At 44.4% G+C, this 13,206-nt stretch overlaps 1 protein-coding gene across 2 annotated transcripts in view; it reads left to right on the top strand.

Annotated features, from left to right (window-relative positions):
• Positions 1–13,206, top strand: part of asap2a (ArfGAP with SH3 domain, ankyrin repeat and PH domain 2a) — a 210,422-nt gene that overhangs the window by 120,565 nt on the left and 76,651 nt on the right. For both annotated transcript variants that reach the window (XM_085996347.1, XM_085996348.1), the window contains one exon: positions 8,337–8,386. In XM_085996347.1, coding sequence (XP_085852473.1) covers positions 8,337–8,386 — 50 coding nt within the window. The remainder of the gene's footprint in view (positions 1–8,336; positions 8,387–13,206) is intronic.

Genomic DNA, 13,206 nt, shown 5'->3' with positions numbered 1-13,206 from the left:
GAAATGCTGGAATCCTTTTTATTAAGGAAGTGGTAACAGGGCTCTTAAAAAATCATAATATGATTAAGCAGAGTCAGCATGGTTTTATGAAAGGGAAATTGTGTTTATTTATTACAAATTTATTAGAGTTTTTTGAGGATGTAACTAGCAGGGTAGATAAAGGGGAACCAGTGGATGTAGTATATTTGGATTTCCAAAAGGCATTCGATAAGGTGCCACATAGAAGGTTATTACGCAAGATAAGGGCTCATGGGGTTGGGGGTAATATATTAGTACGGATAGAGAATTGGTTAGCGGACAGAAAACAGAGAGTAGGGACACATGGGTCATTTTCAGGTTGGCAGGCTATAACTAGTGGGGTGCCGTAAGGATCAGTGTTGGGGCCTCAGCTATTTACAATCTATATTAATGAGTTGGATGAAGGGACTGAGTATAATGTATCCAAGTTTGCTGATGATTCAAAGCTAGGTGGGAAAGTAAGCTGTGAGGAGGACACAAGGAGCCTGCAAAGACACATAGACAGGTTAAGTGAGTGGATAATAAGGAGGCAGATGGAGTATAATGTGGGGAAATGTGAGGTTAGTCACTTTGGTAGGAAGAATAGAAAAACAGAATATTTTTTAAACGGTGAGAAACTATTAAATGTTGGTGTTCAGAGAGATTTGGGTGTCCTCGTACAGGAAAGACACCCAGGTCCCTCTGAACACCAACATTTCCCAATCTCTCACCATTTAAAAAATACTCTGCTTTTCTATTTTTGTACCAAAGTGGATAACTTCACATTTCTTCACATTATATTCCATTTGCCATGTTCTCGCCCACTCACTTAGCCTGTCTTTATCCCCTTGAACCCACCTTGCATCCTCCTCACAACTTACATCCCCACCTAGCTTTGTCTCATCAGCAAACTTGGATATATTACATTTGGTCCCCTCATTCAAATCATTGATGTAGATTGTGAATAGCTGAGGTCCAAGCACTGATCCTTGCGGTACCCCACTAGTTACAGCCTGCCAACCTGAAAGTGACCCGTTTATTCCTACTCTCGGTTTTCTGAGCATTGAGAAAGTGGTGGGTGGGGGGGCTTTGAGGTGGGGACTAAAATGAAAGCTGTATATTTGTGAGGGAACCTAATGTTGTGCCCTTTGATCTGTTATGCAACCCTTTATTTCACAGCAAAAAAAAATTGCCACAAAGAAACAAACAACTAATTGCTGGATTGAAAATTTAATTTGCTAATCAACTTTTTGTACTGTGCACAGAAATGAAACTAACAGCATTAGAAAGGCCATAATTTAATTATTTTGATAGCATTTGAATACAGACTCCAATAGATTAGCAAAGACACTTGGGTTTTCTTTTTGTTATGACGGTCTTATGCCATTTGATTAATTGCTAAAAAATCAACTGAGTGTTCGATCAATATATTTTGCTTACTGAAAAATAAAAATTATAGCAAATGTATTTGACTGATTTAACAAGTAACCATTTTTTTTTTTAAAGTGATTTTTTTGCAGTGTTTATACTGTGCTTTTGATATTTTAATTTGGTTTTCAGTACTCTAATCCCCTTAGTAGGTTGAGTGGAGCTGCCCATTGTCTGTTGTCAATGGGACTGGTGATTCATGGGTATTTATTTTACCTGCAAATGTGAATTTACACAGTGGTGCATGTCAAATGGTACATAAATTTGCATGAGCAAACAGTTAAATGTACACGGTTTAAAATGGTAGTAATATGACAAATCATGAAACTTTCTCTAAGATGGATTTCCTTGAACCAACTTACAGTACAGTATTCTGAATTTACTCAGAATTGAAAGTTGGACTTAAAGATACTGTACTTCAACTTTGACCTCTAATTACCCATATAAGTGAAAAGCAATTTGGGAAAATGAATTATGCTGTATGCATACTGGCTCAAGAAGAACAAAAGTGCTTAGCCCTTATTTTTGCTGAGCAATTCTATTTGAAATAGAGCAGCATTAACTTGTCAGACTTCTTTTTAGCGTTGTACCAAGTGTGTGGAGATAATTGTATTTAGAAAATATTGACTGCCCAGTTAAAATATTTCTACGTTTTGGGTCCTTTTGCCGTAGCATTCAGAAATTCTTCTTCTTGGGCAGTCCCTCGGAACCGAGGATGACTTGCTTCCACATTAAGGATGAGTTTGCAGGTGACAGATGAGTCCAATGCGGGACCTACAGGCCCCGATTTTCTGCAAGCCGTTGGGTGGCTTTTCGGGCGGGCGGGGGCCGAAAATCGCCGAAATAGGGGGTCGCGACCCCCCCCCCCCCCCCCCCCGATTCCCCGCCCCGTCCAACTTTCGGACCGCCGTTTCTCCGCGAGCCGATTCAATCCTGCCTGCCACTGGCAGGACTGGCCGTCGGGACCCTAATCAGCAATTATTGGCATGTTTAATGCCATTTTAGGGTGCCCTTGCGATTTTCAGGGGTTCCCCACGCTAAACACGCCTGCGGGGAACCCTGCTGATGAAACCTGGCGTGAAGCTTGCTGGCTTGCTTGCTCTCAGCTGCAGGTCATTCGGGAAAGCTGTGATTTAAAGGGACAGCATTTGTATGTTGAAGGACCTTGTTGTTGCAGGCTTGGGGCTACTTCTTCAAGGCTTAGGCACAGCTGTGGAAGGTTGGAGCCTCACACACTTCTCCAGTTTGATCTCCTGGGAAGCCCCTCTCGCCACCCTCACTCAGCGCTTCCTCAGCAGAGGCATCTACGAGAAGCATGGGACGCCTTTTTTTCCTTCCCTTATTGCCATTAGAGGATCTCCAGCAGCAGAGGCGGCAGCAGCAGAACCAGGAACAGCAGGATGAGCACCAGGAGCACCAGGCTGCTGCTCACTCACCTTAAGCTGCACAGGCCAGAAGGGGCCAGCGCTTGGAAGTGGCTTGAGAGCACCTTGCTGCGCTTTAGGGGGCCATGGGGACCCGTATCTGCACTGGCAGTCCTACTCAGAAGGACTTCCATGAAGGTCTGGTTTCTCTGTTCAATAGATGGCCAACGCTCCTCAAGAGATGTCATTCTCTTATGAGCACTCGCCATGTTTTCCGTACCCTGGCGAGTTATCTCCTCCATGGAGGTTGCCAACCTTTCCATAGTGATGCATTCATGCGCCAATGACTCCACAAAGGCTCTGCTCATGGCCGCTATGGACTCCTCCACACTCGCAGCGACCCTGGAGACAAAACCTGCCAGAGACTCCTGCATCTGTGCATGGAGATCCATCACCTCTTCTCTTGCGGATGGACCCAGAGGCAGAGGGTCAGCATGCAGCGCAGCTGAGCTGGCAGAGTCCTGCGCCCTCCGACGAGGACTCCCCACTGCTGTCCCTGTCTCCAGAATCTGCTGAGGCTCACTTGTGAGCTGTGAAACACCAGGTGACAACAATACACTATGTCCCGAAGGTCCCCCCACAGTTGTGAGTGTCTGCGCTGGTGCTGGGTGCGCTTACTTCTGCTGATGCTGCGCCCTCAGCGGTTGGAGCTTCCTCTGAGGAGTCTGTCTGCACAGCCTCTTCCTCCTCCACAGTGGGAACGGGGGCTCTGGATGGTCCTGTGGGGGAGCAGAGGAAGGTGTTCGAGATGTGATGCCAAGGTTACATGCACATTCGAGTTGACATCTGCTGACACCTGCATCCATGCAGCCTTGGTCTCAGTGGGAGGCCTCTTCCCTGGGTCAGGCAGGAAGAGGACCTCCCTGTGGGCCCTAACCCCATCCAATAATGCCTGCAGTGAAGCTTCGTCGAATTTGGAGGCAGCTCGGGGTCTGGCACTGGCCACAACTGCTGCAGGCTCCTCTGCCATCCTGTATGGTTCGTTTGGAAGCCAACAGAGGAAGCAATGCTTGCTGTGGACCTTGAAAGCACCACGAATAATAACATCATACTGTGGTGCTTTCTGACTAGAAATGGACAATTAGCAAGGCTGTCCACACGCTGGAAACTAATTGGCCACTTGAGGGAAAATTGCGTGCAGCTGGCTGACTTTTTTTTGTGTCAGAACCCCACATTCGGGGAATCCGACCATTTCCCACACAATGCACAAAATTGGGCCCACAGTCTCTCACAAGTGGGGCAGACGGTGGTTGAAGGGGCGGGTGGGTGGGATGCTTCGGTTGACTTGCGCTGCCTGCGCTTGGCTTCCGCTTGCTCCCGGCGAAGAGACTCGAGGTGTTCGGCGCCTTCCCGGATGCTTCTCCTCCACTTTGTGTGGTCTTGGGCCAGGGATTCCCAGTTGTCGATGGGGATGTTACACTTTTTCAAGGAGGCTTTGAGGGTGTCCTTGAAGCGTTTCCTCTGCCCACCTGGGGCTCTCTTGCCGTGCCGGAGCTCCGAGTAGAGCGTTTGTTTTGGGAGTCGCGTATCGGGCATGCGGACAATGTGACCCGTCCATCGGAGCTGATTGAGCGTGGTCAAAGCTTCGATGCTGGTGATGTTGGCCTGAGCGAGAACACTGACGTCGGTGCGCCTAACCTGCCAATGTATTTGCAGGATCTTGCGGAGGCAGCGTTGGTGGTACCTCTCCAGTGCTTTGAGGTGCCTGCTGTACATGGTCCATGTCTCTGAGGGGATACAGCAGGGCGGGTATCACTGCTGCTCTGTAGACCATGAGCTTAGTGCCGGGTTTGAGGTCCTGGTCTTCAAACACTCTCTTCCGAAGGCTGCACTGGCACACTGAAGGCGGTGTTGGACTTCGTCGTCGACGTCTGCCCTTGTTGACAGTAGGCTCCCGAGGTATGGAAAGTGGTCCACGTTGTCCAAGGCCTTGTTGTGGATTTTGATAATCGGGGGGCAGTACTGTGTGGCGGGGGCAGGTTGGAAGAGGACCTTTGTCTTACAGATGTTTAGTGTAAGGCCCATGTTCTCGTACGCTTCAGTGAAGGTGTTGACGATGGTTTGGAGTTCGATCTCCAAGTGAGCGCAGACGCAAGCGTAGTCTGCATACTGTAATTCGACGACAGACGATGGGACGACCTTGGATCTGGACCGGAGGCGACGGAGGTTGAACAGTTTCCCGTTTGTTCTGTAAATTAGCTCCACTCCAGTGGGGAGCTTACTGAGGGTGAGATGGAGCATTGCAGCAAGGAAGATCGAGAAGAGCGTTGGTGCGATGACACAGCCTTGTTTGACCCCAGTGCGTACGTGAATTGGGTCTGTGGTGGAGCCGTTGGTCAGGATCACGGCTTGCATGTCGTCGTGAAGCAGGCGGAGGATGGTGACAAACTTTTGAGGGCAGCCGAATTTGAGGAGGACACTCCATAATCCCTCACGGTTGACAGTGTCGAAGGCCTTTGTGAGATCAAAGAAGGCCATGTACAGCGGTTGGTGCTGTTCCCTGCATTTCTCTTGTAATTGACGTGCGGTGAAGATCATGTCCATTGTGCCCCATAGTGGGCGGAATCTGGATTAGGCTGGATAGCTCTTTTTCGGCGGGGCACAGACACAGTGGGCTGAGTGGCCTCATTCTGTGCCGTAAATTTCTATGATTCCATGATTTATTGAATGAGACGCTTTGTCAATAGTTGGTTGGCCGAGTGGATAAAGGTAGCAAACTTGAATGTCCCAGGTTTGAATTATGTAGGATTACATGGGATATACAGCACAGAAACAGGCCATTCGGCCCAACCAGTCCATGCCGGCGTTTATGCTTCACACGAGCCTCCTCCCGTCTTTCCTCATCTAACTCTTATCAACATAACCCTCTATTCCCTTCTCCCTCTTATGTTTATCTAGCCTCCCCTTAAATGCTTCCATACTATTCGCTTCAACCACTCCCTGTGGTAGCGAGTTCCACATTCTCACCACTCTCTGGGTAAAGAAGTTTCTTCTGAATTCCCTATTAGATTTCTTGTTGACTATCTTATATTGATGGCCTCTAGTTATCCTCTTCCCCACAAGTGGAAACATTCTCTCTGTATCCACTCTATCAAAAGCTTTCATAATTTTAAAGACCGCTATTAAGTCACCCCTCAACCTTTTTACAAGCAAAAAGAGACCCAGCCGGTTCATCCTTTCCTGATAGGTATAGCCTCGCATTTCTGGCATCATCCTTGTAAATCTTCTCTTCACCCTCTCCAATGCCTCTATATCCTTTTTATTATATGGTTCGACATGGGTTTAGCATAACTTCCCTACTTTTCAATTCTATCCCTCTAGAAATAAATCCTAGTGCCTGGTTTGCTTTTTTTATGACCTTGTTAACCTGTGTTGCTACTTTGTGATTTGTGTATTTGTACTCCGAGATCCCTTTGCTCCCCTACCCCACCCAGACTCGCACCCTCCAAGTAATAAGTGACCTCCTTATTCTTCCTACCAAAATTTAATACCTCACATTTATCTGTGTTGAATTTCATTTGCCAATTATGCCCATTCTGCAAGTTTATTAATATCTTTCTGTAATTTGTTGCAGTCCTCCTCAGTATTAACTATCCCCCCCCCCCCAATTTGGTATAATCTGCAAATTTAGAAATTGTGTTTTTGATTCCAAAGTCTAAATCGTTAATATAAATTGTGAACAACAGTGGTCCTAGCACTGATCCTTGTGGAACATCACTGCCCACCTTCTGCCACTGTGAATAGCTACCATTTACTCCCACTCTGCTTCCTGTCTTGAAGCCAGCTAGCTATCGATTCTGCTACTTGTCCCCTAACTCCGCATTCTCTGACCTTGTTCATTAGTCTGTTATGTGGCACCTTATCAAAAGCCTTTTGAAAATCTAGATAAATTACATCTACTGCATTATCCATGTCTATTCTCTCTGTTACCTCTTCAAAAAATTCAATGAGGTTGGTCAAACAAGACTCCCTTTTGAAATCCATGCTGACTATTCGTTATTATATTTTTGGCTTCTAGATGTTCTTCTATTTTCTCCTTTAATAGGGATTCCATTATTTTTTCTACTGCCGATGTTAAGCTGACTGGTCTATAGTTCCCTGGACATGTTTTATCTCCCTTAAATATAAGTATTATGTCAGCTATCTGCCAGTCCTCTGGCACTACACCTTTTTCTAATGAATTATTAACCATGTGTAGTAATGCCTCTGATATCTTTTCCCTACATTCTTTTAAATTGCACGGTTGTAATCCATCCTGACATGGGTTTTTTTTCCTCTGAGTTTGATTAGTTTATTTAATATATCTCTCTTACTTTAAATGCAGTTATTTCATTACTAATCTCTTGATCCAATGTCATGTCCACTTGTTCTATCTCCCTGGTAAATACTGAAGCAAAGTAATTATTTAATATTTCTGCCATCTGTCTATCATTGCCTGTGGTATTGTCCTGTCCATCCCTTAGTGGCCTTATTCCCATCTCGAGCTTCCTTTTTTTTTCATTGATGTGCCTGTAAAATATTTTACTATTTTGTTTTATGTTCCTTGATAATTTAATTTCATAGTTCCTCTTTGCCTTCCTAATCTTTTCATATTCTCCCTTATCATGTTCTCCCCTGCTGTCCATGCACTTAATGTATGCCTCTTTCCTTGCCCTCAATTTTTCCCTTATGGCTTTATTCATCTATCATGTCTCATTAGTGTTTAGCTTGTTCCTGGTTTTTAAACGGAATATATTTTTCCTGCACTCTGTTGAACACCGTTTTAAATGTTTCCTATTGATGTTCTATGTCATTGTTTGCCAATATTATTGTCCATTTTATTTTCTCAAGTTCATTTCTCAGCCCCTCAAAATCAGCTTTTCTCCAATCTGTTATCCTGGTCTTCGTCATACTTATGTCCTTCGCAATTATTGTTTTAAAGCGTATTATATTATGGTCACTATTGCCTAGATGTTCCCCTACGTTTATTTCTCTTGCCTGCTCTGGTTCATTCCCCATTACTAGGTCCAATAACAAATCCTCCCTTGTTGTGCTTTTTACATATTGGGTTAGAAAGGTGTCCTGTACACACTGTAGGAACTCCATTCCCTTATCCCCTTTACCTACCTCTTCTATCCAATTAATATTGGGGTAGTTGAAATCCCCCATGATTGTTCTTCTATGCTTTTTTTACTCATTTCCCTAATTTGTTTGCATATTTCTTCCTCCACTTCTCTTCCACTATTAGATGGCCTGTAGACTACCCCTACTAGTGTGATTAATCCTTTATTATCTTTTATCTCTATCCACCACATGGATTATATTTCTGTCTTGCTGATTGCTGCGTCATTTTTTCTACTGCCATTATGTTATCCCTAACAGGTACAGCTACTCCACCTCCCCTTTTTCCCCTCTCTGTCTTTTCTAAATATGTTCTGTTATATAAATTATATGCTTAAGAAAATAGATACAAAACCTTGTCATATTTTGTACTGCTTTCATCTGTAGGATCTTAAGAAGCCTTTTGATAAAGCCTGGAAGGACTATGAAACAAAAGTGTAAGTCTTGAATATATGTTTTCCAGTAGTAAGTTATATATCTGCACTGTTCTGTGATCTGTAATAAGCATTGTAAATGGGTGTTCAACAGGAATTGAAGCATTTGGTGTATTGCTTTTTATGAAAAAGTATAATGTTTCTATAATTGAGGATGTAAACTATATATAGATAGATCTGAAAGACTTGTACATGATATAGTAACAGTTTTTTTTAATGGAGTGTGATTTTGAAAGAAGCCTCAACGATTTGTTCATGAGTGACATTGCCGAGACACCAGAGCAGATGGCCTATCTAGATTGGGTGGTAATCCATATGAGCACTGTAAAGAGTGAGAAACAAATGTTAACATGTTATTTTTTTAACATTTTAATGTAGTGAAGTTATAACATTTTCTGTTTGTGAAATAAGACATTTTCTATTTCATGTATCTTGATGGCTGTCCATTAATTCTGCTGTGTCAGAAAAATGCTAAAAATAATACCAGAAAGTGCTGTTTTTACAAACTTTATCTGTGAAGCCTTTAGCCCTGAATGGTGCAGAATTTACATCACTCGTTTGGTTCCTCTTTTTGTTTAAAGCACAAAGACAAACATTTCGGATCAAGTACAATTTTGAGTACAGCTATTCTAAACTAGTTTAAAATATTAAGAATTTTCATGAATGGTGTACAATTACTGAACTCTATTAAAGTACCTATTTTGCAAGAAGATTATTTTAAGTATTGTTACTAACCTAGGAATAACAGTGGTGCATTTTTATTATTAATGCATTCATTTTGCTAGGTAGTCTTTCCACAAGAAGAACTTGCATTTATATACACCTTTCATTACCTCAGGATGCCCTTAGGCGATATCTTCGCTATTATAGATAAATGAAGAGATAATGGCCTAGAAATTCGGTTGGTAGCGCCAGCGATTAGCGCCTAAAGAGCCCGAGAATTGGGGCGTTACCCAATTTTCGGGCGGGCGCAGTGAATATAGCGCCACCTCCCATATTGAGTATCCTTTTAGCGCCGGCGCTAACTCTTTGCGCGCAGGCGCAGGCAGATCATGATGTCATTTCAGTGTGCAACGCTTTTTTGGCGCCCCGGACCGGATATTCGGTAGCGCCCGCAACCTTTCCGCCTGGCGCTATTAGTGACAGTTGGATGGAGCGTTCCCAAGCCCTTCTCAGACTCTGGGAGCGCTATTTAAAGGGGACAGCACTAGTATAAAAGCTGCAGCCATTTGGGCTGGCCATTCTGATCGTTGCTGGAGAGAGTTGCTGACCTTCTGTTGGACAGTACTTTTCTCAATGAGCCTTTGGAGGCACTGGCACTGGCAGCTTGAGGGCCCGGCTCCCGAGCTGGTGATGCAGCATCTGAAAGCAGGGAGGTGGAAGAGTGGCTTTAGCAAAAGGACAGCTTACAGCAAGGGATGCCAGATTGCGGCAAGGCTATGACATGGGTCCACAGTGAGCAAGCATGCTGGCGGGGGGAACAAGTGGAAGGAGACAGTTGTAAAAGGTGAGAACCTTACCATCGCTGTCGACAATGGGGTCAGCAGCTGCAGTGGTTACAGGACCACTCAGACGTCCTCCAAGAATCTGGTGAACTCTCTCCTCGAGATCCGTGAGAGTGACCACTTGTGGAGGTCCTCCACCGGTGCGAAGCTGGTCTTTGCCAATCCTCGCCAGCTTGGACTGCAGGGGAAAGGAGGGGAAGTTATGTTACCTGATGCCCTGAGTGATCATCTCATGCCCCCCATGGTGCAAGAGCCCTTACATGACGCCTTGAGTCAAATATGCATGTGTGTGCCCAGAAAGGGCCATGGGTGCTTGCTGGCAGATGGCCAATGGGGCACAGGCCACCCTGTAGCCATAAAGTCGGGTGCAAATGAAGGGATGCAGAAGTTTGCAGAAACAACACCCACCCTCACGACCCGAGCGAGGTCGTTGAATTTCTTTCTGCATTGGACAGGGCTCCTGGTCACCATGCTGCTCGAGTTGACCCTCTGGCATACATCCCTCCAAGCTCGTCGGTAGTCCTTATGATTCGGCCTCCTGCCATTGTCTGGGTAGAGAACATGTCGCCGGCGCTCCACTGCGGCCACCAATTGCTCCAGAGTCTCATTGGTGAAGCGCTCTGCTCTCTGTCTCACCTTCTCCATCTGGTCCATGATTTTAGCGCCAGAGAAGGGTCTGCGCCGATTCTGAGGCCTGCAAGGCGCAGAGTGTGGATGCTGAAGCTGACTGACCCACCCCTTTAAGAGCTGGCCGGCGCCTGGAAGTCTCGTGGTCATCGGTAATTGAGAGCACCTGCGCTGCGTCCGTCCGCTCCGAGATTGGGTTGCGCTGGAAGTTTAGTGCCTTAGGAGTCCCGTGTAACGCCTGAATTCGAGCCTCAATCACCTTTAGGGGCGATGCAACCCAATATCGCGCCAGGCGGCGATAAGTTGCGTCTGGCTATAAACTTGCGCTGCGCCAATTCTAACGCCCCAAGCGGGGCTATACCCAATTTCTAGGCCAATATGTTTTAGTGGCATGGGTTGAGGGATAATTATTGGGCAGGACACCCGGGAGAACTACCCTGCTCTTCTTTGAAATAGTGAAATGACATTATTTTTTTTTTTTTTAAGTCCAGCTGAGAGAGCAGACAGGGCCTCGGTTTAATGTCTCATCCAAAAGACAGCACCTCCAACAGTGCAGCACTCCCTCAGTACCGCACTGCAGTGTCAGCCTAGATTTTTGTGCTCAAGCCTCTGGAGTGGGATTTGTACCCACAATCTTCTGACTCTGAGGCGAGAGCTACCTACACCATATGGCCTCATTCTGAACCACATTTCACTTGCATTCCTCCTGCTATTGGCACTGATTTCCACTGGTGCCTCCAGGTGCCAGGAAAGAAGTTCCAACTCCATTCAATTAATGATTTGCACTTTGGATAGCCTACTCTTCAGAAATTTCTGTCAAGTTCAGTAGATATTTTCTAAATTTTACATATTTGCAAATCATTGGTCCTCTGATCATGGTGCATGTATTTTTGCATTCTGTATTAGTTGATTAGTTTCTATATTAATTCGGGGCAATCTTATTTGCCAGTGTAACTTTTGGCTGATCTAAAGATGGCCTTGTAGATATGAGTCAGGGACAGATGCAACACAGAGTAACTTTGGTTAATGAATTTTCCCTGTGCACAAATGTCATTTGCTGACCCTCTTTCAAGTTGCTTTAAAGAAGTCTTTGAATCACTGTCCTCAGACATTTAAGATCTTGCACTGATTAAGCTAATTGGCCATTCAACAGCAGGGTTGTCTATAAGTTTTGGTAAAATGTTGAGGAATGCCTACCTTCTGAATACTGGATTTACTTTTTTCCTTGTTTTCTTTCCCATTAATTGTTGCTGTCTAATTGATATTCTCACCTGTATTTTCTAGCTTGTTTGTTTCTCTTCTTTAATTTTTGAAAGGGACATTAAAAAGTTGCAGAATAAATATATGGCATTTAAAAATAAGATTACTTCAAGTTTCAGAATGCTGTGGTCAAATAGAGATTAGAAACAAACTAAAATTGAAGAGGGCATATAGAGTCTATAAGCATAATAAAAATCAGAGTTAATAGAAAATAAGGGAAAAGTTAAGAAAAGGGATCAGGAAAATGAGAAGAGAATCTTAAAAAAAAAAAAAAAATTAAAAAGAAAAGCTATGTACTTTATAAATGTAACCTTTAAAAAATGAATTGTTAAATAGTGAGTTAGTAGAGGATACTCAGAAATTGGCAGGGCTACTTAACTACTACTTTGCTTCAGTATTTACAAAAGAGAAGGATATTGAGTAGGAGGTAAATCTTGAATTGGTTAAAAGGGAGATGAGAGCTATTATTATAATAAATAAAAGGAAAGTATTCAAAAAGTGTGTTAAGCTAAAGGAGGACAAAGTGCTGGGACCTGAATGGATATATCCATGCATCCTGAGAGAAATGGGAAAGTAGTAGCTTAGGCCCTATAAATTATATTTTAGGGTTCTATTGAGAGTAGCTGTGTGCCGGAGGACAAGAGTGACCAATGTAATAGCCATTTTCTCAGAGAGACAAACTAGCCCAGGTAATTACAGCCCAGTTAGCTTAACATCTGTAGTAGGGAAAATTTTGCGATATTTAATTACTAAGGGGGAAAAATTGGGTATCGCCCATTTTGGAGCGCTAATATCGGCCGGGCGCAAAGTTTAGCACCTGGCACTAATTATCACCTCCGACTGCAAAATTCACCTCTGTCGCCACTGGAGGTGATTTGAGTGCTAAATCGAGCGTTACACACCTCTTTTAAGGTGCTCCCCCAGCCCCTTCCCGACTTGAAAATGTTTCCCTCTACCTGTCATTCCTAGCGGCAGGTGCTAAGGCAGGAGGTGCGACTCAATTTCCGGTCCGGGACGTTGCACGCTTGGCTGATGTCAAGATCTGTGGGCGCAGGGGTAGTGTTTAGCGCTGCCGCAAAACGACTGGTCAATTTCGCCCGTGACGTTAAAATTGCTGCGCTCTGGAGCTAAGTTCCCCCGGAGGCGCTAACCAACCGAATTTTTCCCCCAGAAGGGGGAAATATTAGATCAATAGAAAATCATTAGTAGCAGCCAACACTTCAGAAAGGAGGAATATTGTGCTTGACAAACCTAACATGGTACAGTTCTTTGAGGAAGTGACATATATGGTGGATGGGGGCATTGAAGTGGATGTGGTGTACATGGACTTTCTGAAAGCCTTTGACAAGGTACCGCACAGGAGACTGAGTACATTAAGGGATATGGAATTGGGAGGAGCGTAGCAAATTGGATTAAAAACTAGTTAGAAGA

Source organism: Somniosus microcephalus, chromosome 9 (genome assembly GCF_052327205.1).
Source record: "Somniosus microcephalus isolate GS21.2 chromosome 9, FLI_Smic_1.0, whole genome shotgun sequence".
NCBI classification, from domain to species: Eukaryota; Metazoa; Chordata; class Chondrichthyes; order Squaliformes; family Somniosidae; genus Somniosus; species Somniosus microcephalus.
The sequence above is the reverse complement of the archived record's forward strand: the minus strand, read 5'-3'. Positions and strand labels throughout refer to the sequence as shown.